The following is a 27,885-nucleotide window of genomic DNA, read 5'->3' as shown; positions in this document are numbered from 1 at the left end:
TTTTATTTGGTTAAAATACTAACAGCTACTGTTTGGTTGAAGGGTGTAAAAAAAAAAAAAGACTTAAATGAGAAGGTGGATAATTTATATGATGACCAAAAAATTTTTAAGGTTTATTATTATAAAACAGTATCTTATACACATATATTTATTAACATAATGGATAAATAAACAATCCACAAATAGTCCCAAAACAATAACAAAAAGGTGCTTTTTACTGAGTATTTCATCTTCTTCATCCTTGTTATACTTCTGTTGTGACTTATGCTGGGAATTCAGAAAAAAACAGAATCCACAAATTTCACCTCATCTTCTCATCTTCCTGCAGAGTAGAAAAAAAAGAGATATTACCAGTGAGAACAGCCCAAAATTGTTGCTTTTATTGTGAAGCTTGGAGACAAAACTGCTGCCTCACACCAGAAAAGCAGTCTTCTTAGACCACAGGCTTTACCATACAATTATGTATCAGCTTTAAAAAGAAATTGATCAACATCAACTTTACACATTGCATGTTTTACTACAGATTTCCTTGTTGTTACAGACTTTGGCACAAATAAAAGAATAAATGTAAATATACAACTGAAAACAATAAAATAAATGTTCATGTATTGCCACCAAGATTAAGAAATGAAATATCGGCACATCTCATAAGCCTTCAGTGGGGCCCTTCCTGCCCACATCCCCCTCCTCACCCAAGGAGAGTGCCACTCTGAACGTACCAGGCATTCCTTTGATTTCCCTCTGTGCTGACCAGCTGTACATTGCTTTCCTCAGTATTGGACTGTGGGGTTTTCTCGGTTTCACTTCTTAACAATGGAACCCTACGGTAGAAGCGCTTTCCTATGACTTGCATGTATTCCAATGAACATCTCTATTCATTTTCAAGGCTACCCTCAAACTTTTTTTCTTTTCTGTATCTGATTGACACTGATATTTCTGCTGGTACTTACAGCTTCCCTTGTGTGTGTAGTGTTTTTCTTTACTGTGAGCTGTCTGTTCATGGTCACTGGTCACTTCTCTTGCAACTTTAGCTGTGGAAGATGTATGTAACACTGAGATGAATGAGGGCTCTCCTGGAAAATATTTGCATTTGAATCACAGGCAACTTATTTATACTTACTGCTCAATTTGTGGAGTTTCATGCCTTCTAGTCTAACTGCAATCTGCATGAAGCCCTGATTTTGGTTATGAATTTTGGTAAGATTTTTTTTCTCTCAAATTCAGCACCAGAGATATTTCCTGGGGCTGAAAAAGCTAGTGGAAAGATTATTTTTAGTTTGCTGTTCTTTTGAGAGAGTAGCTCAACTTTATTGAAAGGGATCTACCATTAGACTTTTCATTTTTGCTAAACCCCAGGATTTGTCTTCTGTCCCCAGCCTCATAAAGCTGCAAATCCTATGTCTAGATATGCCCAATTGGACAAGCTGCCCTCAGGCAAAAGCAAGTTTTGGGCTCCACTTATTTCTCTGGGTTCCTATTTTCATTTATTTCTGATCTGGTCTTTTCTTACTTTTCTACAAGCTCATAGATATGTCCAACATGTTTTTAAGAATTTTAGGTTATTTCACTCAGTAGGTTGGTTGATCTGTGGCACCTAGCACATCATGTTGCAACAAGTAGTAATGTTTTTGTTCTTTACATTGCTTATGTATATTTGTGACTGGAGGAAATACATGCACATGCCCAAACTTTAAAAGGTACTAAAAATTAGAAGGAGAGTAGATACCATTCCCTGTTCTGAACCAACAGGACACTGCTGTCTTGAGTAACTAGAATTAGCTGAGGAAATGTCTGAAAACAAAAATCATAAGGAATATTCAGGACAAATATACAGTAATGACAGCTGACTTGTCATTGGTTTCTTTTTTGAATTGGAAATGGCATGTATTAACTATGTATGTCACAGCTGCTAGTAGCTTTTACAAGGGTAGATCCTGATTGAAGTTGCTTATTTTTATTTTATTTTTTTAAAGATTTATTTATTTTTATTGCAAAGGCAGATATACAACAGAGAGAAGACACAGAGATAAGATTTTCCCTCTGTTGGTTCACTCCCCAAAGTGGCTGCAATGGCCAGAGCTGAGCTGATCCAAAGCCAGGGGCCCAGTGTCTCTTCCAGGTCTCCTACATAAGTGCAGGGTCCCAAGACTTTGGGCCATCCTCCTCTGCTTTCCCAGACCTTAGGCAGGTAAGCTGGAAGGGAAGTAGAGCAGCCAGGATATGAACCAGCACCCATATGGGATCCAAGCACATGCAAGGTGAGGACCTTAGCCACTAGGCTACCATGCCAGGCCCTGAAGTTGCTTATTAATTTGAAGTGCTCACAGGCATTGATGATAGCAATGGCAATGGCAGGAAGTATCAGGGAGGTCTCAAAGGAGGGCATTTCTAACAGAAAAAAATGCAATCTACTATGAGTATACAGTGGTGCACTCCAGTGGATGCTCTCCAGTGGATGATTTATGTATAAAAAAGTACAGGAACCACCTTCCTAAAACAAAAATTACAGAAGATACATGGAAACACAGAAATACATAAAGATATAGAAATAACAGATTCTAATGTATCATAGTAAAAGATAGTTCAATTGTACAAAAGTAAAGACACAGAAGACTAAATCATACATTGAATGCAACACCCTAGGAAGAGAATACATATTTTCCTTAGTGTTCAGAGCAGTTAAAATCAATCATATATATTACGCCACAAACACTTAAATAATTCATAACATAGAAACATCTCTCTCCCTCCTCTCTCCTTCCCTCCTCACCACCCCCCCTCACAGACACACATAGAAACACACAATCAGTAATCAGAACTTCTGCAGAAAAATTCATAGGCCCATTTCCTGAGCACTTGGCTTGCAATCCAGTCCTTGGTTAGTGTGCCTGGGAAAGCAGCAGAGTCTGACTCACTATGCAGGCCCAGGCACCCACAGGGAGGACTTGAATGGAGTTCCAGGCACCTGGTGGCAGCCTGAAGCAGCCCCACATCTGTGGTCTTTTGGATAATAAAACAGTAAATGCCAAGATCTTTTGTTTCTATCTTTCAAATAAACAACAACAACGAATTCTTAAAAACTAAAGTCGGGATACCTTCAACGATGAAATAAAGATCAATTGAGAGAGTATAATACTTTTATCTATAGAATAAGATACATATCCATAAGGCCATATTGACATAAATAACATGAATTATGTTCTTCCTTATAGAAGGAAAGATGAAAGCAAAAAGTCAAACAGCACACTAGTTAACTGTTGCAAAAAATCCACCAAAGCATGCTAAAATCAGTGGATGAAAACCTGAGAAACTGGATACATAGACTCATTATCTTCTTTAACTGAAAAGGGAAAGACAGAAACATAGCAGTGAATAAACCTAGCAGACATCACTACAATGAAGTGATGAAGGTAATACTACTAATCACAAGATACAACTGACTTGACGAATCACTGACATGAAAACAAGTCATTTCTGTGGAAATCTTGCCCAGAATAACTGCAATATTATGGAAAAACTTTAGACAAACTCGTAGTGAGAAACATTTTTCAAATAACTAATAGTGTTTAATGAGGTTAAAGGCACGAAAGAAAAGGAACAACCGAGAAATGGCACAGGCTTGAGAAGGCTAAGGAAAAACAAAAACTAAATATGAGGTGGAACCCTAGCCAGGATTCTAAGATACAATAGGATATTAGTGACAGTTCATAGCCTGGCTAATATTATTGCACCAATGCTAAGTTTGCATTTCTGATAGTCCATAGCTTGGCTAAGCTTCCATTTCTGATAAATGTACTGTGAGCATTTAAGGATGTTAAAATTACGGAAAGCTCAGTAACGGGCACTGATAAATCTCTGTACTCTTGCAACTTTTCTGTAAGTCTAAAAATAATTCAAGATAAATTCAAGATAAAAAGTTGAGCCAATGAGAAAACCCAACTGAAAAAGGGCAAAGGACTAACAGATACTTCTCCAAGGAAGACTGAAAGTAGAGATGACCAATAAATGCATGAAAAATATTAAACATCATTAGCATTTGGGAACTGCAAATCAAAACTACGATATCATTTCACATCCACTAGGATGGAGAGAACCAAAAAGTTGAATAATAGCAAGCGTTGCTGAAGTAAAGAGAAATCTGAAGCCCCACCTACACTGCTGGTGGGAATAAGCAGCTCCTCAAGTTATTAGAAGAGCTATTATACTTGTTGATCCTCTTTTATACTTCTGTATATCCCACTCCTCAGAAAAAATATGACAAGAATGTTAGCTACATTCATGCAAAAACATATGTGAATTTTTGTTGCAGCATCATCATTCGTCATTGCCAAGAAAAGGGGGGGACAACAATTCAAATTTCCATCAGTTAATGAATAAACAAAGTGATGTAAGATACACACAATGAAATATCAGCCATAAAGAGGAATGAATTAGGGACACATGCAAGAGCATAATTGACCTTGAAAACATACTAGTGAAATATCAAGAAGAAGGAAATATGGATAGAAAAAAAAGCAGAGGAATAGTTGCGTAGGGCTTGGAGGGTGGAAGTAAAGCTAGACAATATGGCACAGAATTTGTTTTTGAAGTAGAGAAATAATTTTAATTTGTGAAGATACTTTCACATGTCTATAAATACAGTAAATGCCCCTGAATCATTCACTTTAAGTGGGTGAAATGTACGTTATATCACAATAAAGAGTTACTCAATGTCTCAATAAAGTTGTTTTCTTAAGGAAAGCCCTTGGTCCTTCATTGGTATCTAAATTTCTTCTAATTCACCCTCCCTTGCATTACTGCCATCTGCTGGCTATTATTTGAAAATATTTCTCAAAACTATCAACATCAGTTGCATAAAAGCAGACAATGGAAATAAAGCAAACGAGGACAAAATTTAAAATATTTTTCTCTATGTTACAGAAAAATTATCCACAATGTGATGCAATCCATAACACAGTACTTGATTTATCTCAAAAGCACAATTTTGAATGAAATGCATGTAAAGACTTTGACACAATTCAAGGCATGGGTTGACATATGAAACTATGGAATTATTTATGATTTTGTTATGTGTGGTAACTGTTATCAGGCTTTGTTAACTGTGTTAAGAAGTTCATAGTTATGGCCAGAGTCATGGTGTACGGGGTTAAGCTGCCACGTACAACATCAGAGATCCCAAGTGGGTGCTGGTTCAACTCCAAACTACTCTACTTCCAATCCAGCTCTCTGCTAATGTGCCTGGGAAAGCAGTGGAAAATGGTCCAACTACCTGGGCCCCTTCACCCATGAGGGGGACCGGATGAAGGATGAAGCTCCTGATCCTTGGTTATGACCTAGCCCAGCACTGGCTGTTTACAGTCATTTGGGGAGTGAGCCAGCAGATGAAAGATCTCATTCTAATTATGCCATTAAAATAATTCTTTCAGTTTACTTTTATTGGAAAGACATATATACAGAAAGAAGGAGAGATAGAGACAAAGATCTTCCATACATGGGTTTACTCCCCAAGCGTCCACAAGGGCTGGAGCTCAGCCAATCCAAAGCCAGGAACCAGGAGCTTCTTCCAGGTCTCCCAAACAGGTGTAAGAGCCCAAGGCTTTGGCCATCTTCTACTGCTATCTCAGACCACAAGCAGAGAGCTAGATGGGAAGTGGAGCAGCCAGGACACAGACCAGCATCCATATGGGATTCCAGCGCATGCATGGCAAGGATTTAGCCACTAGGCTATTCTGTGGGGCCTGTAATTTTTTTAAGTTCTTATTTTTTTTTAATATACATGGAGAAGTGTTTAAAGAATTATACACCTAGAATTTTGCTTTAAAAATACTACAATAAAAAATAACAGATGGTCTATGGCGACACCACCCTGAACACACCTGATTTTTTCTGATCTCGGAAAAAAGACTAAATGAAGCTAAGATGGCAAATGTTGATAAATGAGTACATTTGTTTTGGTTTTTAAAAAGATTCATTTATTTTTATTGGAAAGGCAGATATGCAGAGAGAAGGAGAGACAGAGAGAAACATCTGTGCGCTCGTTTACGCCCCAAATGGCCGCATTTCTTGGAGCTGGCTGATCTGAAACCAGGAACCAGAAGCTGCTTCCAGGTCTCCCAGGCAGGTGAAGGGTCTCAGGGGTTTGAGCAGTCTTCCACTGCTTTCCCAGGCCACAAGCAGGGATCTGGCAGGGAAGTGGAGCAAACAGGACACAAACCAGTACCCATATGGGATCCCGATGCATGCAAGGTGAGAAGATTTAGCCACTGAGCCATCATGCTGTACTGTAAATGGCTTACACTCACCATTTACAATAGATTATATAGATAAGTAGACTGAATTAAAAGAAAATAAAACCCATCTATCTGTTGCCTAAAGCAGACACATCTCACCAACAAAGATCAGAAAAAACTGTATCTCATGAATTCTGACTTTTTGTTTTTAATTTCATTTCTTCAAAGTTTTTTTCTCATATTAAATTCTTCACTGACTCACAGCTCATTACAGTAGCATCATTTTCTTCAGAAGGTTCTTCATTTTCTTTTCCATTTCTTCAGTGACACATTAGTCATTTGGTAGCATGTTATTTAACTTCATGGCGTTTTAGTTTCTTCTTTTCCTCTTGTTGTTGATTTTGTTTTGTGGCTTTTTATTTATGGGGATGTATAGTAACTGTGTAATGGAGACTATCATATCTGGATATGAGGATACAATGCAATATGCATCTCTACTTCCGGATCAAATAGAATCCCAATGGAACTGTTGAATATACCGTGACAATAAGATGCTGGACTCTGAAATTGTCTGTGTCCACAATGATGGACTTACAACTGTTTATGACGAACCATATTATTGTAATAGCATAGGGGAAATCAGTGTGTTATCAGAGGGGATTTGGGTAGAGGGAGAAGGGAAAGCCCAGAGTCAATGGAACTGTGTCATAAAATAAAATAATAATAGAGTGAAAGAAGTATACATATTAAAAAAGTAGTAGGACTGAGAACTGACCATAACAACAAATTCAGACCAAAAAAAGATACACCTGTTCAAAGAATACATTTCTCTAAGCTACCCAGAAATGTCGTAGCCATTATACACTAACAATACATTTTACTGATGTTCAGAAGCATGCATATCTGAATTCAGGTAGGATGTTTCTTAAGAGCAAATATTTCCCAACAGCATCTCAACTCACGGAGACACTTACCCTCTGAGACTCGGTTCTTTCAGAGAGAGAGGTACACATCTCCTTCTTTTCCTCGGAACCTCTGAGGAAGGATCTTCTAACACTTCTTCAGATTTTGCAGTGTCACAGGAAACAAAATTGGTATTTGTCAAGTCCTGTAATGCTCTAACACCTGGGAAGAAAATTTTCAGATATTTATGAAATCCTTATAGAGATATGGAAATACAGAGGAGATTTACACTGCTTTGTAAATTACCAGCCTATTTTAAAACTGAGTATTAAATTTTGACAGAAAAAAAAGGCTTAAAATTTGATGCAAAAACCATCAAGTTATGCCTGACATTTTATCCTGAAATAAAGCACAGGCTGACACAAATTCTTTATGATTAATCTGAATGACACCAATTATTACACATTCATTAACTATGTATCCCATTAACTCCCCCCTCTGTGAAAAGTACCGTGAGACCAAGGATAGCTCAACAATCCTCTAACATAACCTACATCCTCTAGAAGATGTATTTTTATAACATAAATTTCCCATGAATGTTTTGAAATATTATGTGGCTGAAATCTTTAATTCCATTTTATATGAATTTTTTAAGCACCCTCATTTCAAACAACTTTGTGATAAAACAAATTTTTTAGACTATAAGTTTTCAAGAATTTTATTACTATTTTATCAAAGTATTAAGCTTTCTTTTAACTCCTTCATGCTATTTCCATGGATAACTTTATATCAGCATATACTATCTCAAAATTCCAGAAAATTATTATACAATACATACTAACCAAGTGAAAAAGGTACGTATACTTCTAAAACTTGATCACTTTGGAATTTACCTACCTATTCTTGATGTTTTTGTTGTCTGGTTGACTTTAAGCTTCATCTCTTTCACCTTCTTATGTACATCTTCACTTGCTGGAAAAACTGGTGAGCATTTCAGGGCAAAAGTTTCTTTTATTACCAGATTTTTACTAGAAGAAAAACTCAAAGGTATTGAGCTCTCATGAACGCTGTGAAAGGAAGAATCTTTTATGTTAGGTGAATATATCCGAGAAAAAGATCTAAACTTCTCGGTGCAAAAGTCTGGCTTAACTGCAACCATCTGCTCATTCTCCAAGTAATTTTCCTTATCAGTCTGTCCACAGTCAGCTGACTCTCTGCGAACAATGTCAGGCATTTCCCCCGTTACTTCATGCGTATCTGGAGAGGGAGCCAGGAGAATCTTTCTTTTCTTTGATTTGGAAGTCACTTTATTTACTTTTTTCATCTGGCTTTCTCCTTCTTTTACCATCTCTATAAAGAAAGTATCTCTCCTTTTACTCAAAGGTGGAGAACTGTGCTTCTCACTGTTAGAGTGTTCAATTTGGTTGCCTGCATCAGCATCTGCTTCATTAGCAACATTTTGCAAACCAAATTCTAAGGAGAGAGATGTCTGGGAAGAATCTGTCAACTCTGCAATAGGTTTATTCTTATCCCTTGCTTTGCCAGATTTCTTCCTATACTTGTTAACTAGTTTGTAAGGATCTAAAATTTGGTGACTGTTTTCATTACTGTTGGTACTCACATAGTGTCCACTGATGCCTTGACAGTCAAGTCCTTGTTTAGATTTTCTAATTTTAAAGTCTTTTGGATAGTTTTCTTGACCAAGCACTCCTTTATCATCATCTCCACATATCCAGTTCACTTCACCAATTATTACCGTCTTCCGATTTTCTTTCTGCCTAAGCTTCTTATTTATTTTTGGATCATTTCTCTCAGTTGCTTCCCTATCAGTGGCATGCTTTTGCAAATCCAATATATCACGGGTGTCATAGTCACATAAATTTCCATTATCTTTAGTGGGAAGAACAGCTGTTGGAAACTCATTTGTGATTTGCATGTTTCCAGATACGGCTTCTTTATATTTTGGGGTTGGAGAAAAGAAGTTACTCTTTTCTACGTCACATAATGGTTTGTCACTAATCTCATGTGTTTGGGTCATTGTAGAAATTATTTCTGTTTTTCGACAGACCTTTTGTCTAAGTTTCTTGTCTGTTTTTGAAGCATTTTGACAAGCAGTTGGCACAGCATGGACATGTTTTATCACCCCTTCATAAAGGTTTCCACTATCTTTGGTAGGAAGAACAGATGTTTGAAACTCACTTGGGTCTTGCAGATTTCCAGGGATGATCTCTTTATCCTTTTGAGTTGGAAAGAAATAACTATCCTTTTCCAGGCAATGCACACTTTTGGCATCATTTAAATGGTCCACTTCAGAAATTCTTTTTGTTCTCCGACTTACTCTCTGCCTAAGCTTATTAACTTTTGATTCATTCTCTTGAACAGGGTACACACTGGTGATCTGCTTTTGCCAACCCAACAAATTCTGGGTCTCATATCCATTATCTCTGATGAAATGAAGTGCTTGAAATTGTTGTGTAACCTCTACGTTTCCAGACATGGTTTCTTTATCCTGTTGGGTTTCAGAGAAAAAGCTACTGTTTTCTAGACTGTGCAAATCTCTATCATCAGTCTCACGTATCTGGTTTCTTTTAGAAATTATTTCTGTCTTCCGATTTACTTTATACTTAGGTTTGTTTACTTTTGATTCATTTTGCTGAGCAGCCTGCATATCAGTGACATACCTGTTCAAATCCAACATATCCTCGGTCTCATAATTACATAACTTTCCAATATCTTTGGTGGAAAAAATGGCTGTTTCATATTCATTTGTGATTCCTAGATTTTCAGAAGTGGTTTCTTTGTCCTTTTGGGTTGGGAATACAATTCCTTTTTCTAACTTATGAATCACAAATGTCTGCCTAGAAGCTTTACTTCTATTACCAGCTATGGAATTCTGACCCAAATCAAATTTACCCTCTTGAAGGAACTGATCTGAACTTTGAGAGAAAGAGTGTATTTCTTTTTGCTCATTTGTTACATATGTTCTTCTCTTCTTTTTATTACACTGCGTATTACGTCTGTCATCTGAGTTGAAGTTATTACTGGGGCTTATTTCCTTCAGAGTGTTCACTTGAGCCAGCTGTTCAGTACTAAAAGTAAAAACATGTAGGTCTTCTGAATTACTTCTGTCATTCAGGACAACAGATGTTCTTTCGGGTCTGTTTTCAATCTTTTCCTCAATATCCACCACTGAATTACTTTTACATTTTCTCTTTGATCTTTCTTTCTTTCTTTCAGCACGTGGATCTTTCACTTTTCTAAAAGTTTTTGTTTGACAATCACTTACGCTTTTATTACTTTTACTTTTAGTGCCTCTTGAAACTGTAACAATTTTGCTCACTTCACTAGCAGTTAAATCCATGTCACCATCATACACAGTTTTCTGTAGCTGAAAGTCATCATCTTGCAGTTGATTCACCTGCTCTGCGTTAGGTTCACGTGCAGATTCAGAAGAGAACCCAGGAAGACATTGCCCATCTCTGTGAGTTTTATTATTTATTTCCTGAGTGTAGTCATTTATCTCATTCCTCAAATTTAATTCTGGAGCTGAAATGCATTGTTCTTCAACTACGTTTGTTACGCAAGGCATGTCTGCAGGCAAATTGGCTGATCCCCGGGACGACCCACGTTTCTTCCTTTCAGTCACGTTACTAGGAGACTGCTTAGCCCTGCAACTTTGGTCTGAAGAGGAATGGCTTTCTGCAAAATAAAGGAAAAGGAAATTCATAAAGTAAAGAGTTACTTAAAGCAAGTTAGATTAGAAATCTAATAAAAAATCCAAGTGTTTCACAGAAAGGGACATCCAAAAATGCATTTTGTTTTGATCCTTATATTACTAACAACCTGTGCTGGTAAAAATTAGAAATAATCAGAATATTCCTAAACCGCATTTTACATTTCTATCTATAGAAAATGCATATTATGGAGAATTTACTCTATCTCAGTCCCAACACAGGTAACAGTACTATTGGAATAGAGCTAACAGTAGTCATCAAAACATATTAGCAGAGCAGAAAGAGGAAGGCAAGAAAACCTAAATGAAAGCGATAACTTTAAAAAGGATTACTGTCAAAAGTCTGGTTAATCTAGGTATAATATATAACTCATGTTTATGTGTACATATATACACATGCTTTCATAAAGGAAAAGTAATTTTAAATTCAATCCAGTTATAGTGCCATACCCCTACATGAAAATCTGTGATAAACAGAAAAATACAGCAGACTATTTCATTTAATAATATCATGTAAATTAAAATGTGTCAATGGTGGGGTGAGACTTAGTCATTACCCAGGACCGAGTTTTCATTAACCAGTTATAACTACGCCTACTTACACCCTCCCTCCAATTTTATTATTTATCAAAGGAGAGGATGAAACTAGCTAAAATAAATGTCATCTTCCACATCATCAGATGGTATACCAAAACAAGCTTTTTAAGCCAGGCAGAGTTGAGAAAAACAGATTTCTTTCACCAGTTGATTCACTGCCCAGCTGGCCATGACGTGGCTGAGCCAGGCAGAAGCTAGGACCCTGTAACTCCATGTGAGTCTCTCACGTGAGGCAGGGCCCCAGGCACGTGCATCATCTTCTGTTGGTTTTCCACGCGCATTAACAGAGAGCTGGATCAGAAGTAGAACAGCTAAGACTCAAACCGGCACTTCTACGGGAGGCTAGAATCATAGGTGTCAGCTTAACCCACCACAACAAAACAATGGCCCCAGTCCTACCCATTTTTTAAAGGGAGACTATTTCGTTTTAAATTCAAATTTTCATCAGAAGTTTTAAACGTTGGAAGTTAGCAAACGTGTAGCATCACAGACTTTGCTGATTATATTTACGTCATTGCCCTCAAGAAAATCTGATGAATAAAATAGCCCAAATTAAATCCAGAAGTCTTATCCAGGTCTCCCACGCGGGCAGCATGGGCCCAAGCATTTAGGCCACCTCCACTGCTTTTCTCAGGCCATTAGCAGGGAGCTGAATTGGAAGCAGAGGAGCCAGAACACAAATTGGTACTCATACGGTGTGCTAATGCTGCAGACAATGGCTCCAATCATTATACCACCAAGCCAACCTCCCTGAATACAACTATTTAATACTGATACTCAAAACAAATTTTTAAAACAACCTCACCTTTGGGAAGTATATCCACAAGAGAAGAAATACGTTCCGAGTCATCCAGGCTATATATAATTTTGTTATTTTCTTTCTGAAGTAACTCTTCCAAATTATGCTGTGCAGATAAAGACTGCTTTGTTGATGCTGAAGAGGGAATATCAGGTGGTGCCTCTGGTAAAACAGACTGGTTACACTGTATTTTCTTTTTATCATCACCATCACCTTCATCATCATCATTTGAAGTTAATGGAACTCTAAAGACAAGTGGGAATGAAATAAAGAATTTTACAAAAACCATTTTAAAACTTGCATGGGTACTAACTATATTCCACCTATTTAGGATCAAACCACAAACCCACTATGATATCTTTTCATGTCTAGTTTAGACATTATGAGTGAAGGAACAGGTAGTATTTAGTAAAAGAATATAGAGTGAAAGAGGAATGCTGCTTATCTCCAGTTAGAATGGCTACAAAAGACAATAATCAATATATTTATCAGTTGGGTTATTGGAAGACAGCTGCTAATGAAACGAATAGAGCCGAAACATACTGAATACTCAGTGTATAATATTTATACATTTTTTAAAGATTTATTATTTTTTCTAAAGATTTATTTATTCTTATTGGAAAGGCAGATGTACAGAGAGGAGGAGAGACAGGAAGATCTTCCATCTGATGAGTCACTCCCTAAGTGACCGCAACACCAGGTGCTGCGCCGATTCGAAACCAGGAGCCAGGAACTTCTTTCCGGGTCTCCCACACGGGTGCAGGGTCCCAATGCTTTGGGCCAGCCTCAACTGCTTTCCCAGGCCACAAGCAGGGAGCTGAATGGGAAGTGGAGCTGCCGGGATTAGAACCGGTGCCCATATGGATCCCAGTGCATTCAAGGTGAGGACCTTAACCACTACGCTATCATGCCGGGCCATATTTTTTTTAATTGGAAAGGAAAATCAGATTTATGGAGGAAAGACACTCCTCAGATTCACTCCCCAAGCGGCCACAACAGACAGAGCTGAGCTGATCTGAAACTAGGAACCAGAAACTTCTTCCAGGTCTCCCACACAGGTGTAGAGTTTCAAGGCTTTGGGCCATCTTCTACTGCTTTCCCAGGCCCTAAGAAGGGAGATGGATGGGAAGTGAAGCAGCCAGGACACAAACCAGTGCTCATATGGGATCCCAGCACTTGCAAAGTAAGGATTTGGCCATTGAGCCACTGTGCTGGGCCTATATATACTTTCCACAATCCTATCAAATATCCAGAATTCTTCCTATGGTTTCCAATAAGTTCAATTTTATGATAGTATTTTAAAATGTTTGTGAAGAAATGGAATTAGAATACATTTTGTTACAAAAATATTTTTTAATTAACATATAATTTTTCATGATATATACTCCCCACAAACTTTATGTAGTCCCTTTGCCATGCATAGTTATGTATGTAATAAATTTGCTGTTTCAAAGAAGCACCCATGTAAACCAGAGGCAGGGAGCATTTTTTTCTTCCAAAATCCAATTGGGTATTTATATAACATTAATTCTCAGGCCATACAATATTACCAACTTAAAAATTAGCCTGCTCTGTTTATTAAAGTTCAAGCCCCACCTGCAGCTGCCTTGACAGAGCTAGATCAACAATTTCACAGGCCTCATATTCCTGTGAGCCAGATGTTCCCCACCTGACTGTAAACTACAACCATATGTCTACAGTAGTTAAATCTAGAAATTACAAAAGACAGGAACTCACAGAGATAATTTAATAAACACATATTCCTGAACTCAAAACTGAATAATACCCTCCACCAATAATATTTTGCCTTGTTCCTCAAATAAATCACATTTCACACTAATTTACTGTGACAAAAATAAACATTAAAAATGTCAAAAACGCAAAGGCAATTACTAGTAGAATAACCACTGGGAAGAAATTTCTGTGCACTCTGGGAAACAAGGTAACAAAAATAATCAGAGGCTTTGCTCCTGGTAATGAGCAAACAATTATTATCAGACCAACCATACTATAAAAAAATAACGATGAGTATAATTATGGCCAAAATATTTTCAAAATAACTATGAGGAATCAATGGAGAGACACAGATACTGACGGGAGAAAGAGGCTGGGGAGCATGATTCTCAGTATATGTAGCCTCACTGAGTTGGTCCCACATTCAAAATAAGCTATAGAAACTCATGGCCTTACTGATTTAAGGTCAAAATTCAGGACAACTATATTATCTACAAAGTGACAGGAGGATATAACAAATAAAAGAGGTAGAGAAAGTAACCGCAAATTGGTGTTTGGATGTCCCACAAATCTCTAACCAGCTTCTTACAAAGACACAATTGCCCAATTAAGGATTAAAAAAAACAAAACAAAACAAACAAACAAAAACAACAAAATTGGGCCCAGTGCAGTAGCCTAGTGACTTAAGTCCTTGCCTGGCATGTGCCAGGATCCCATTTGGGCGCCAGTTCATATCCTGGCTGTTCCACTTCCCTTCTAGCTTCCTGCTTGTGCCCTGCAGGGGAAGGCAGCAGAGTTGAGGATGGTCCAAAGCCTTGGAGACCCAGAAGAAGCTCCTGGCTCCTGACTTCAGATCCAATCAATTCTGGCTGTTGTGGTTACTTGTGGAGTGAATCATTAGGTAGAAGGTCTTTCCTTCTCTCTATAAATCTAACTTCCCAATAAAATAAATACATAAACTTAAAAAAAAACTGAAATGAGATTTAAAAATGCTACTTATAGGCAGACAGGCAGTGTGACATGTGATTTGGACAAATCAGTGCCTATTAAAATAAGAAACTTTGGAAAAATGCAATGGAGTCAAATTTTCTACAATGTAGGATCTATAATGTGCAGACATGAAACAGGAAAACACAATTAAAGCTAAAAGGGAAAGATAGTCAACACAGAATGATATCGATACATAAAGGACCAATTAGTACGAGAAAATTGTCATCACTGATTATCAGGGAAATGCAAATCAAAACTGAAGTGAGCCACCCCTCCATGCTCATTAGGATGGCTAGAATCAACAAGTATTAATGAGGATGAGAAGAAACTGATACCCTAACACCTGGCTGTATTAAGCAAAACGGCATAACAGCTTTGTAGTTCCTCCGAAAGTAAAAAAGAGTTATCATATGACCCAGCAATTCCACTCCAAGACATATACCGAAGAAAACTGCAAAGGTTTATGTACACAAAATCTTGTACATGACTGTTGACAGCAGCTGTATTCCTAATCCCCAAAGTAAAAACAACACAAATATCCATGAATTGATGACCAAAATATGGTTCATATAACACAATATTTAGCTATAAAAAAGCAATGAAATGCTAACAAATATAGATGGACCTTGAAAAAACTATGCTAAGTTTAAAAAGGCACAAAAGCTACACTATCTTACGATTCCATTCATCTGAAATGTACGAAACAGAAAAACTGAAAGAGATAAAAACTACATTATGGTTCCCAGGGAGTAGTGGAGGGAGGTGTCTACTAACAGATTCATGACTTTTTTTTTTAAGTGATGGAAATATTCTGGAATTCGATACTGATAAAGACTGAACAACTTTTTAAAAATACTGAGTCACTGGGGAGGGGTGGGGAGAACCCAAGTACCTATGAAACTGTGTCACATAATACAATGTAATTAATGAATTAAAAATAATAAATAATAATAATAAAAAAAAAGAAATATAAAGCCGGGAATCTGTTGCAGACAGAAAAGTTTATCTACGAAGAGACCAGGTGAGCAGGGAAGGGAGGAAAAGGGAAAGCACCTCCGGAGAGAAAGCCGGAGGTGGAATGCCTCTCGAAAGGGGAGGGAGAGAGAGACAACAAAGGTTTGAGGAAGGGTCTTGGGATGATGGTCTCTTAGTTATTTAGAAAATGGGTGGGCAGCCGCCCACTTGAAGATGTGGCCAAGACCTCAGCAGGCCTGGATGGTCTCAGTGAGGCCTAACAATAATGGGATGTGGCTGGCAGAAAAAGCTGAATGTCTGCAGCTTTATGTGTCCAGGTTGTTGGCTGTTATGTTTGTTATGATAACTTATATAGCTGGGGAAGCTGGAACAAAGGTCTTCAGTTTAATGGATGGACTCCAGGGTAATGAGCATCTTTACTCTTAGGATTTCAATTCAGACTGGATTGCTACAAGGACTTGTCATCAGCTAATTTGTACTGGACCCTGTTATCACCAAACTTTGTTAATAAAGACTCCTTATACCATAAAAAAAAAAAATACTGAGTCACTATTGTTGAATCCTTTAAAAATATGAAAGTCATGTTATAAGAAATGAATAAACAATTTCATATCAATAAACTTGAATGCCTAAGTGAACAGATTTTCTTGAAATACACACATTCTCTAAATTGACTTGAAAAGAAACAGAATCTGAAAAACCCTATATCTGCTTAAGAAATTAACAAAAGAGGCTACGTTGGTGCTCTGTGCTCTTCTGCTACGTGGGGACACAACCAGAGGACCCACAAGAGACAACCAAGGATGACCCTTCAGTCTTGGAATTCAGAAAGGCAAAATTACGGGGCTCCCGGCAAGATGGCCGACATAGGAGGAAGACTGTGAGAGAGCTCACAGACAGAGAGGGCTAGAACGCGACAAAAGCGTAAGTGGAGCAGCATAGAACTACAGGGAGAAGAACGTGAAGTTCCCTGGACAGTGTGGAGCCAAAAAAATCCACACGACTCGGAAGAGCAACCAGGGAAAAACAAAGCAAAGGACAGGGAAGACGACTTTCCGCTCCTGACCTGCTGAGTCACCTCTGAGTGCAGACGCTGAAAGCCGCCGACCCACCCAAAGACCGACCCGCAGACGCTGTGGCCGTGAGGACCGGAGGTGATTGGGACCCGCTGGCATCTGCTCACCCTGGTCACCAGGACTCGCCAGGACCTGCCCCGCTGCGGACACCAGGACCCTGAATCACCGGGACCCGCCGGCATCTGCCCACCCTGGTCGCCAACCCCCGGGACCTGCACCAGCCGCAGCCTCCAGGCTCCACCGCGACCCGCGGAGACCAGCAACGGATGCAGCAGTTGGGAGACGCACCGGCGGCCAGGATTCCCACCAGAGGAAGAGGCAGACTGCAAGAACCTGAGGTTTGAGTGAGTTGGGTGGGGACAGTGGTGGGTTGGAGGCTTTGGGAGTTGGCCCCCCAGGGGCACGGACAGAGCCTGAACACAATTGGTGCTCGTCTCCCCGCCCCTCCCCCCCCCCCAGACTCCAGCCTCTAGAGACACAGGGCGAGTGCCTTGAAACTGCCAAAACTGTGTCTGGGAGAAAGGCAAAAGGCACACTGGATACTCCCCTGTGCCTTTGCGGTCTGGCACTCAGCTGGGCGGTGCTATCCCACAGGAACCCAAGCACGCCTCTGGGCTGGGCAGTTCCCTGCTAGCGCCGGGGCGGTCGGTCCCCTGCAAGTGCTGGGGTGGGCGGACCTGCGCAGGAGGCGTTTCCAGAGAGCACCTGGAACACCCCACGCCCTATAGTCCCTTGCTCCGAGCCCTGTGATCCAGTGCACAGGGGGCGCGCACAGAGAGTGCCTTCACTCCCCCACGCCCTGTGGTAGCATACCTGTAGGGGACGAGCTGAGAGTGCGCTTTGAATCCTCTGGGCCCTGGAAGTGGCGCCCTGAGGTCCAGTGTTCTGGAGACGCACCAAAAGTGCCTTGAAAATTCCCACACCCTGCTACTCCACGCCTGCAGACTCCGATCTCTACAGGATAGTGCTTGGAGACCCCTCAGCACACTGGTGCCTAGGTCTCTCAAAAAAGAAACACTAACACAATGGGAAGAAATACCAGAAAAGGTAATGATCCAGATGAGAGTGCCAACACCCTACCAATAAAGGATCGAAAGCCAATGCCTATTTCGGAGATGCGAGATGAAGACATAGAAGATCTACCAGACAAGGAATTCAAAAAAATAATGTTAAAATATGTCAGAGACAATGAGAAGAATTGGGAGGACTTCAAGGAATTCAAGAACCACATAGCCTCAGAAATACAACAAATGAAAAGTAAAATCCTTGACTTAGAGCACAAAATTGAGAGCCTAACCAACAGAACAAATACAGCAGAAGAGAGGATCTCTAAAACGGAAGACACACAAAACGAACACACCCAGTTCATTAAACAGCTGGAGACAAGTCTGAACAAAGCCAATAAGACCATACAAGAAATGAAAGACAACCTCAGAAAATCAAATATTAGGATTATTGGCCTTCCTGAAGGAGCGGAAAAAGAATCAGGAATGCAAATGGTGCTCGACGAAATTATACAGGAAAACTTTCAAAACACTTGGAACATGAATCCAGCTCAAATCCAGGACGGTCAGAGGACTCCCAGCAGATATGACCCAAAGCGATCTTCACCCAGACATATGGTGCTCAAGTTCCACTCCAACGAAGACAAAGAAAGAATCCTGAGACAAGTACGAAGCAGAGAAAAGATCACATACCGGGGAAAACCAATCAGGATCACGGCTGACTTTTCTGAAGAGACCTTACAAGCAAGAAGAGAATGGACAAAGATCTTCCAAATCCTGAATCAGAACAACTGTCAACCAAGAATATTGTACCCAGCAAAGATCTCATTCGTATTTGAGAACGAAATCAAATACTTCCACAGCAAAGAGAAATTAGAAGAATATGCCAGCACAAAACCAGCTCTACAAAATCTCCTTAGAAATGCACTAATTCCAGAAAAAAAGGAGGTGAATCATAAGCAAAGATGGCAAACAGGAAGGTCTCCCCACTAAAGTCCACACAAGGAAGGGCAATAACACAGATATCAACACCCACAAAAACAAGTATGGCAGGGCAAAATCACAACCTCTCAATTTTAACTCTCAACACAAATGGCCTGAACTCACCAATCAAAAGGCATAGATTAACAGAATGGATTATCAAACAGCACCCAACTATCTGTTGCCTACAAGAGACACATCTAACCAGAAGAGATTCGAAGAAGCTGAAAGTGAAAGGTTGGAAACAGATATTTCATGCCAATGGACGAGAAAAAAAGGCTGGGGTAGCTGTCTTAATTTCAGATGATGTGGACTTCAATCTGACACACATCAAAAAGGACAGGGAAGGACATTATATATTGGTGAAGGGACTGATCCATCAGGAAGTAATTACCATTGTGAACATATATGCACCAAATTCAAACGCACCTAGCTACGTGAAGCAATTACTCACGGACTTAAGGGGAGACATAGATATGCACACAATAATAGTGGGTGATCTTAACACCCCACTAACAACAACAGACAGATCAACAAAACAAAAACTCAACAAAGAAACAACAGAACTCATACAAACAATAGAACAACTGGACTTGGTTGACATTTATAGAATTTTTTACCCTAAGGCCACAGATTATACATTTTTTTCAGCAGTGCATGGCACCTTCTCCAGGATCGACCACATGATAGGACACAAAGCAAACCTAAATAACTTCAAAAAGATAGGAATCATACCATGTACCCTCTCAGACCACCACGGAATGAAGCTGGAAATCAGCAATTCAAAATGCCCCAGGAAATACAGAAACTCTTGGAGGCTGAACAATATGCTACTAAACGAACAATGGATCAGAGAAGAAATTAAAGATGAGATCAAAAAATTTATGGAAACCAATGAAAACTCTGACACAACATTCCAAAATTTGTGGGACACTGCCAAAGCAGTGCTACGGGGTAAACTCATCGCAATTGGAGCTCATGTCAAGGCGCAAGAGAGGCGCCAAATACAGGAACTAAACACACACCTCCAGGAACTGGAAAAACAACAGCAGAAGAGCCCCACACACAATAGGAAACAAGAAATCATCAAAACAAGGGAGGAAATCAACCAGATAGAAATAAAAAAAACCATACACAAAATCAATGAATCAAAAAGCTGGTTTTTTGAGAAGATAAACAAGATAGACACTCCACTGGCCCGACTGACAAAGAAAAAACAAGAGAAGGCAAGAATTAACAGCATCAAAGATGAAAAAGGCAACATAACAACAGACACCGCATCCATTAAGGCCATAATTAGAAATTACTACAAAGCACTGTACTCCAACAAATCAGAAGATCACCAAGAAATGGAAAAGTTCTTAGACTTCTACCACTTGCCAAAACTTAGCCCAGAGGCAACAAACGACCTGAACAAACCCATAACTGAAGTAGAGATTGAATCAGTGATTAAAGACCTCCCAACAAGGAAAAGCCCAGGCCCAGACGGCTTCACTCCAGAATTCTACAAAACATTCCGAACAGAGCTGACCCCAATCCTCTACAAACTCTTCAAAACAATAGAAAAAGAGGCAACCCTTCCAAACTCATTCTATGAAGCCAACATTACCTTAATCCCAAAACCAGACAGAGAACTAACAGAGAAGGAAAACTACAGACCTATCTCTTTGATGAACATTGATGCTAAGATTCTCAACAAAATCCTAGCCAACAGAATTCAAAAACACATCAGACAGATCATTCATCCAGATCAAGTAGGATTCATCCCTGGAATGCAGGGATGGTTCAACATTCGAAAATCTATAAATGTGATACACCACATCCAAAAACTGAAAAACAAGAATCACATGATAGTATCAATAGATGCAGAAAAAGCTTTCGACAAAATCCAACATCACTTCCTACTAAAAACCCTAACCAAGGTAGGCATAGATGGAAAAATCCACAACATAATTAAAGCCATATATGAAAAACCCAACGCCAGCATCATACTGAATGGAGAAAAGCTGGAACCCTTCCCACTGAGATCTGGAACAAGACAGGGATGTCCACTTTCTCCACTACTATTCAACATAGTCCTAGAGGTACTCGCTGAGGCCATAAGACAAGAAAAAGAAATCAGAGGAATCCAAATGGGAAACGAAGAAGTCAAGCTCTCACTATACGCAGATGATATGATTCTTTATGTAGAAGAGCCAAGAGATTCAATACAGAGACTGCTAGAACTTGTACGAGAGTTTGGTAGAGTGGCAGGGTACAAAATTAATGAACAAAAATCAACAGCCATAGTGTATGTGAACAGCCCCAAGATGGAAAAAGACTTAACCAGCAAGATACCATTCAAAATAACAGAGAAAAGTATGAAATATCTGGGAATAAATCTAACCAAAAATGTAGAAGACTTATTTGAAGAAAACTACAAACTGCTTAAAAAAGAAATTGAACAAGACCTCAAAAGATGGAGTAACATCCCATGCTCCTGGATAGGTAAAATCAATATCATTAAAATGTCTATACTGCCAAAAGCAATATATACATTCAACGCAATCCCAATCAAATTGCCCAAAATATTCTTCATGGAACTGGAAACAATGATCCAAAGGTTCATCTGGAAGCACAAAAAACCACGGATAGCTAGAACTATCCTGAAGAACAGGAAGTTAGCAGGGGGAATCACAGTTCCGGACCTCTGGACATACTATAGGGCAGTGGTTATCAAAACAGCGTGGTACTGGCACAAAGATAGAGAGGAAGATCAATGGAGCAGAATAGAAACGCCAGAAGGAAACCCACACAGATACAGCCAAATAATCTTTGACAAAAAGACAAACGACAACCCAGGCAAATGGGAAGGTCTGTTCAATAAATGCTGTTGGGACAACTGGTTGATAGCCTGCAGAAACAAAAAAATAGATCCACATCTCTCACCATACACTAAGATCAGATCTAAATGGATAACAGATCTAAACCTACATCCAGAAACCTTCAAACTTTTGGAAGAAAATGTTGGAAACACACTGGAACACTTAGGGGTAGGCCCTCACTTCCTAAAAAAGACTCCAGATGCAGTAGAAATCAAGACCAAAATAAACAATTGGGACCTCATCAAACTAAGAAGCTTCTGTACAGCTAGAGAAACAATCAACAAAGTAAAAAGGCAACCCACAGAATGGGAGAAGATCTTCGCACATGACATAGGTGATAGAGGGCTAATATCCAGAATATACAAAGAGCTACAAAACAACCAAAATGTCAAAACAAACAACCCACTCAAGAAATGGGCACGGGAAATGGGCAGACACTTCACAAAGGAACAAACCCAAATGGCAAATAAACATATGAAAAAATGCTCAAGTTCCCTGGCAATAAGGGAAATCCAAATTAAAACATCAATGAGGTACCACCTAACGCCAGTAAGACTGACCCACATGAATAAAAGCACCAACGACACTTGTTGGCGAGGTTGCGGGGAAAAGGGAACCCTACTCCACTGCTGGTGGGGCTGCAGGCTGGTACAGCCTCTATGGAAATCAGTATGGAGAATATTCAAACAACTCAAATTCAACATACCGTATGATCCAGCAATAGCACTCCTAGGAATATATCCAGAACACTTGTTCTATGAGAAACCAACATGCACTCCTATGTTCATAGCAGCACAATCAGTAATTGCAAAAACATGGAAACAACCAAAATGCCCATCAGCAGACGATTGGATAAGAAAGCTATGGTTCATCTACTCCATGGAATACTACTCAGCTATTAAAAAAAACAAAATGCAGTTCTTTGTGGCCAAATGGGCCAAACTGGAAACCATAATGCTAAGGGAAATGAGCCAATCCCAAAAGGTTAAATACCACATGTTTGCCTTAATTTAAGATGATATGATGTTATGTATAACATGTTATGTTTTGAATGTTATATGTTGTGTATAAACTAAAACTGAAGTATAGGTGAGGTGGTCACAGAAGGTGGCTGGGAACCCGCATTTACTTTTAACATATTGGTTACTCATTACTATGTCAATTAATTCCATAATGATGTAAATTTTTGCTGATGGTATGTTGGAGCTTTCAATTGACTGGGATGATACTCTGCTGGCTCTGTCATCAGACCAGAGAGGGTATACCTAAGAAGCCGTTGAACTTGACTGGACAATAAGATGCTGGACTCTATGTTTGGTATACGCTTGCAATGGGGAAATCTCAACTGAACTTGAGCTGTGGTTATGCAACAAGGTGGAGGAATCCACCATGGTGGGAGGGTTTGGGGAGGGGTGGGGAGAACCCAAGTATCTATGTAACTGTGTCACATAATACAATGTAATTACTGAAGTTAAATAATAAATAATTTAAAAAAAAAAAAAAAAAGAAAGGCAAAATTACAGAGGAGAGATACAAAAAAAAAAAAAAAAAAGAAATTAACAAAAAACAAATTACTTTTCTTGTAAATTGTATTACATAGCTAAGAAATACCAATTATACAAAGTCTTTCAGAAAATGGATAAAGAGGGAACGTTTCTCTCTATGAGACCTGCATAATATTTACCAAAACCTATAATAGATTTTATAAAGATAATTATAGAACAATATCCTTTATGAATAAACAAATTCTTTAAAAATATTAGCAAATAAGAGTCAGCAACATGCAGAAAGACTAATAGACCATGACCAAGTGGAATTTATTTTTGAAATGCAAAATTAGTTTCACATTAGAAACTGTAAACAGAACAAAGAAGACAAATCCTGACTCTCTCCATAAACTCAAAAAAAGAATCTGACAAAATTCAAATTCATTGTGAAAACTTGTTGGGGGAGACATTCAGCCTAACAGTTTAGACGCCAGTTGGTACGCTTGTGTCCCACACTGCAGTAAATGGGTTCAATCCCTGGCTCTAGCTCCTGACTCCACCTTCCCACTAACGAGCCGTTGGCTCAAATAAATGGACTGCTGTCACCAATGCATGAGAACTAGATTGAATTCCCAGCTTCCAGGCCTTGCTTGGCCTGGCCCAGACCCACCAAGCGTTTGGGGAGTGAACCAGCAGACAGGAGTTCTCCTTTTGTCTCTATGCCTCTTAAGTAAATAATAATAAACTAGAGGGGGGAAAAAAATCTCAGCGAACCTGAAAACAAACAAAAAATATATGAATGCCTTCAACTTGTGAAAATGGCTGCTGCTAAAGACATATTATGAACCTGTACACATTTCAAATATAGCACCATTTGCATGCAAAGATACAGAAAAAGACATACCATGGAAATGCTACACCAAAATAGATTTCAAAATAGGAATTATCACTAAAAATATTTTGTTTATACAATAATCAATTCATTTGCAAAATCGTTAAGACATCAGATAAAATGCCTATGTGCCATTATCAGTGTGCCTGGGCCTGATACAGGATCCCACTCGTTGAGCCAGTGTTTGGACAGTGTGGATTATGAAGCACTGGTCCCACCTACACAAAAGACCAGAATTAAGTTCCTGATGGCCAGCTTTGGCCTGACCCAGTCTTAGATCTGTGATTATCGGGGGTTTCAGATTCACCCAGATTTACACGATTAAAGCTAAAAAAACAGCAGTTTCAGATTTACCCAGTAAAACACATAAGAAGTAACCTGGAGAAGAAATGAAAAGTAACAGGATATACAGAAGAACTTGGTAACTGAATGAAGGTTAACCTTCCTTGGAGTCCTACAGACAACCTACAGCATGACACCAAAAACCATCTCATTCCTTCCTTAAGGGACAACTTCGGGTTCATTAAGCCTGAACATTGTGCAAGGAACACAGGAACACAAACACTGCACTGCTTATGTTAAACAAAGTCTCTGTAACTCTCAACCAGTAGTAATTAAAGCCTGCACAGCTGACAGTCCATCTGTACACCTTTCTTCTCAAGGGCCTATGGGAAAGTACAACAGTTTAAAACTGAATTCTTGCAGATCCTCTTTCATATCTTATTTAAAATACTTTTTATTTCAGAATAGCTTTAAATTTATTTACAAAACAAAAAAATTGTACAGTGTTAGATATGAAGTTAAAAATTAGCATCTTTGTTTGAGGGGGACCTAAGGAAGAGAGAGCATGCATGGCAAGGAATGAACCAGCTTCTACCAGCTCAGAAGCAAACCCTGGAAGCAAGCCAGGATTTCACTAAAAACTCCTGTCCATACTCAAGTCTCTCTGCAGGCGGCCCAGTCTTTCCCCAAGGAAAGCACTGTAAGAGGATCCTCTCTGCCAGTGTCCAATGGAGTCATCCAGTCGAAAACACTGCGGAATCAAACTATCACAGCCTTCTCCCACGAAAGCGCCCTAAGGGAATCTCTTATGCCCAGTGTCAGGTGGGCTGCCCAATCTGACCTACCACTGGGTATTAGAACCTTGGGAGTGAATCTTCTTGTTGCACACCCTGCAAACCCTCTGTCCAGGAGGAGAGGAAGGAACAAGTGGACTCCATTTCCTTAGGAGCTCCATTCTGGGCCTGGCCTGTGTTCTCAGCCTGTCCCCGAGACGACTGCCTTGGCCGGCTCTGAGTGCTCAGCTCTCTCCTGAGACGCTCACCTGTCAAGGGGATCTTCCTTAGCTCAGTTCTCAGTTCTTTGCTGAGATGCCTGCCTGCTTTGTCAGGGATGTTCTCCTCATCAAACTAATAAATCTTACTTACTTCAGTCTGAATGGGCAGGTACTGTTCTTGAAAATTCACCTAGAGAGGTGCCCATGTGCTCTAACACATGTCTTACACACTAAATCCGGATTATCTAAGGAATCTTGCTACTTACTTTGCTTACTACTACTTGGTCTCACACCTGAATTTTTTCTTGCAAAAAGACAAGAACTTCTATTCTATCCCACAAACAGTGCTATAAAAAAAGTTCCCATATATCCCACATTGCTTACCTTAGTATTAACATACAAGTGTGATGTACTTGTCATAATCAATAAACCACACCAAGCTTCCCTGTTAACATTTCATATTAGAATAATGTACTTGTCACATTTTACAGATGCAACGTTAATAATGCAATGTTGACAGGTACAATGCTGAAAATAAATTTCATTATTTATGTTGAAATGCTTCTGTATGTTTCAAATAAGCAGAGAAAATAAAAGCTACTCAAAGTCCAATATACCTTCTTCCAAGGTAGATGTTTATAAGTCAATATTTAACCACATTGTAAAGCAATTACCTTGCAAATGGAAGACGCATCAACTTGCACTGCTTACTAATTCGCTTCTTCTTGCTAGCTGGCAGTGAAAAAGGACTTTGGTGGAACTATTCGCAAAAGAAGAAAAAAAGAAAGGAAATAAGGCTTCGAACTTCCTCAAATCATATTTTTTGTTATACAAGGAAGCCAGTAACAATAGATAACAGTTAAGTTAATGGAAAACAATTAAAAAGTCAATTTTGGAGGTTGGTATTGTGGCATTGCAAGTAAAGCCACTACCTGCAACATTGGCATCCAGTTTGAATAGCATTCCATTTCCTGGCTGCTCCATTTCCCATTCAGCAAACTGCTAATGGCCTGAGAAAAGCAGTGGAAGACGGCGCAAGAACTTGGACCCCTGTCATCTACACAGCAGATCTGGAAGAAGTCCTGGCTGCTCCTGGTTTCAGCCTAACCCAGAGCTAGCCATTGTGTCCATCTCGGGGGTGGGAGAGAGTTGAAGCAGGAGATGAAAGATCTCTCTCTTCCTATCACTCCCTCCCTATGTATAATTCGAACTTTCAAATAAATAAAAAAAAATTTTTTTAATTAATTTTGGGGAGCTGGCACCATGGCTCAACAAGCAAATTCTCTACCTTCCAGTGCCAGCAACCCATATGGGTGCGATTTGTGTCCCAGCCGCTCCACTTCCCATCCCTGTTTATGGCCTGGGAAAGCAGCAGAGAATGGCTAAGTCCTTGGGACCCTGCACCCATGTGGGAGACCTGGAAGAAGCTCCTGATTCTTGGCTTTGGATTGCCTTAGCTCTGGGAGTTGTGGCCATCTGGGAGTAAATTAGCAGATGAAAGATCTTTCCTTTCTCTATCATTTTTCTCTGTAAATCTGCTTTTCCAATTTAAAAAAAAGTATCTTTCAAAAAACTAATTTTGGTTCAAAAAAATTGAATTACATGCCTAATCTGTTCATAATAGGCATTTTCCACAAACAATTTGAAGAATCCTTATAGGTATGGATTTCATAAAGCAGAAGAAAACATATCAAAGGTAAAATAAAAAACCTGCAAGCTTGAAACACAAAAACAGTAAACACACAAAATAGTTAAACTGAAAATTAAATTCAACTCGGGAAATACGTCTCAGATAAAAATGTAAAAATTAAAAAAAAAATTGACAACAAATTAGTCAAATCTGGGCAAATCAATACCTGAAAGTATGGGGAGGATGTTTGGCTTAGCAGTTAAAACACTCATGCCCATGTTCCATATCAGAGTGTGTGTTCGATTCTGACCTCCAGCTCCCCAGATGGCCTCTGCCACCCTCAGGAGAGACCTGGATGAAGCTCTTGGGTCCCAGCTTCAGCCTTGACCTGGCCCAGATACTGCATGGCATTTGGGGAGTTAAACAGAATGAAGAAGCTCTCTTTGCTTCTTAAATTAGTTAATTCAAATTTTAAAAATAAAAATCTGGATTATCCAAGGGAAAAAAAGTCACAAAAACTAATCAATTAGTTGATTAAGACAATTTCCTTTAAAGAAAAATAATTTTGGGCCAGTATGGCAGTGTACCATGTTAAGTTACCTTCTGTGACAACAGCAACATCAGGCTAAATCCCGACTGTTACACCTCCAACACCTCCAATTCAGCTTCCTACTAATCAGCTGGGAATCAGCAGAATGGCCTAAGGACTTGTGC

General features: G+C 39.3%; 1 protein-coding gene across 1 annotated transcript in view; it reads right to left on the bottom strand.

Moving 5' to 3' along the window:
* Positions 1-100: 100 nt before the first annotated feature.
* The window catches only part of SGO2 (shugoshin 2), a 38,365-nt gene continuing 10,580 nt past the window's right edge, over positions 101-27,885 (bottom strand). Inside the window, exons 5-9 of the mRNA XM_012931423.2 lie at positions 26,216-26,301; positions 12,269-12,507; positions 8,031-10,832; positions 7,205-7,355; positions 101-322 (exon numbers count right to left, since the gene is read on the bottom strand). Coding sequence (XP_012786877.2) covers positions 307-322; positions 7,205-7,355; positions 8,031-10,832; positions 12,269-12,507; positions 26,216-26,301 — 3,294 coding nt within the window. The 3' untranslated portion in view covers positions 101-306. The remainder of the gene's footprint in view (positions 323-7,204; positions 7,356-8,030; positions 10,833-12,268; positions 12,508-26,215; positions 26,302-27,885) is intronic.

This window comes from Ochotona princeps, chromosome 5 (assembly GCF_030435755.1).
Source record: "Ochotona princeps isolate mOchPri1 chromosome 5, mOchPri1.hap1, whole genome shotgun sequence".
NCBI classification, from domain to species: domain Eukaryota; kingdom Metazoa; phylum Chordata; class Mammalia; order Lagomorpha; family Ochotonidae; genus Ochotona; species Ochotona princeps.
The sequence above is the reverse complement of the archived record's forward strand: the minus strand, read 5'-3'. Positions and strand labels throughout refer to the sequence as shown.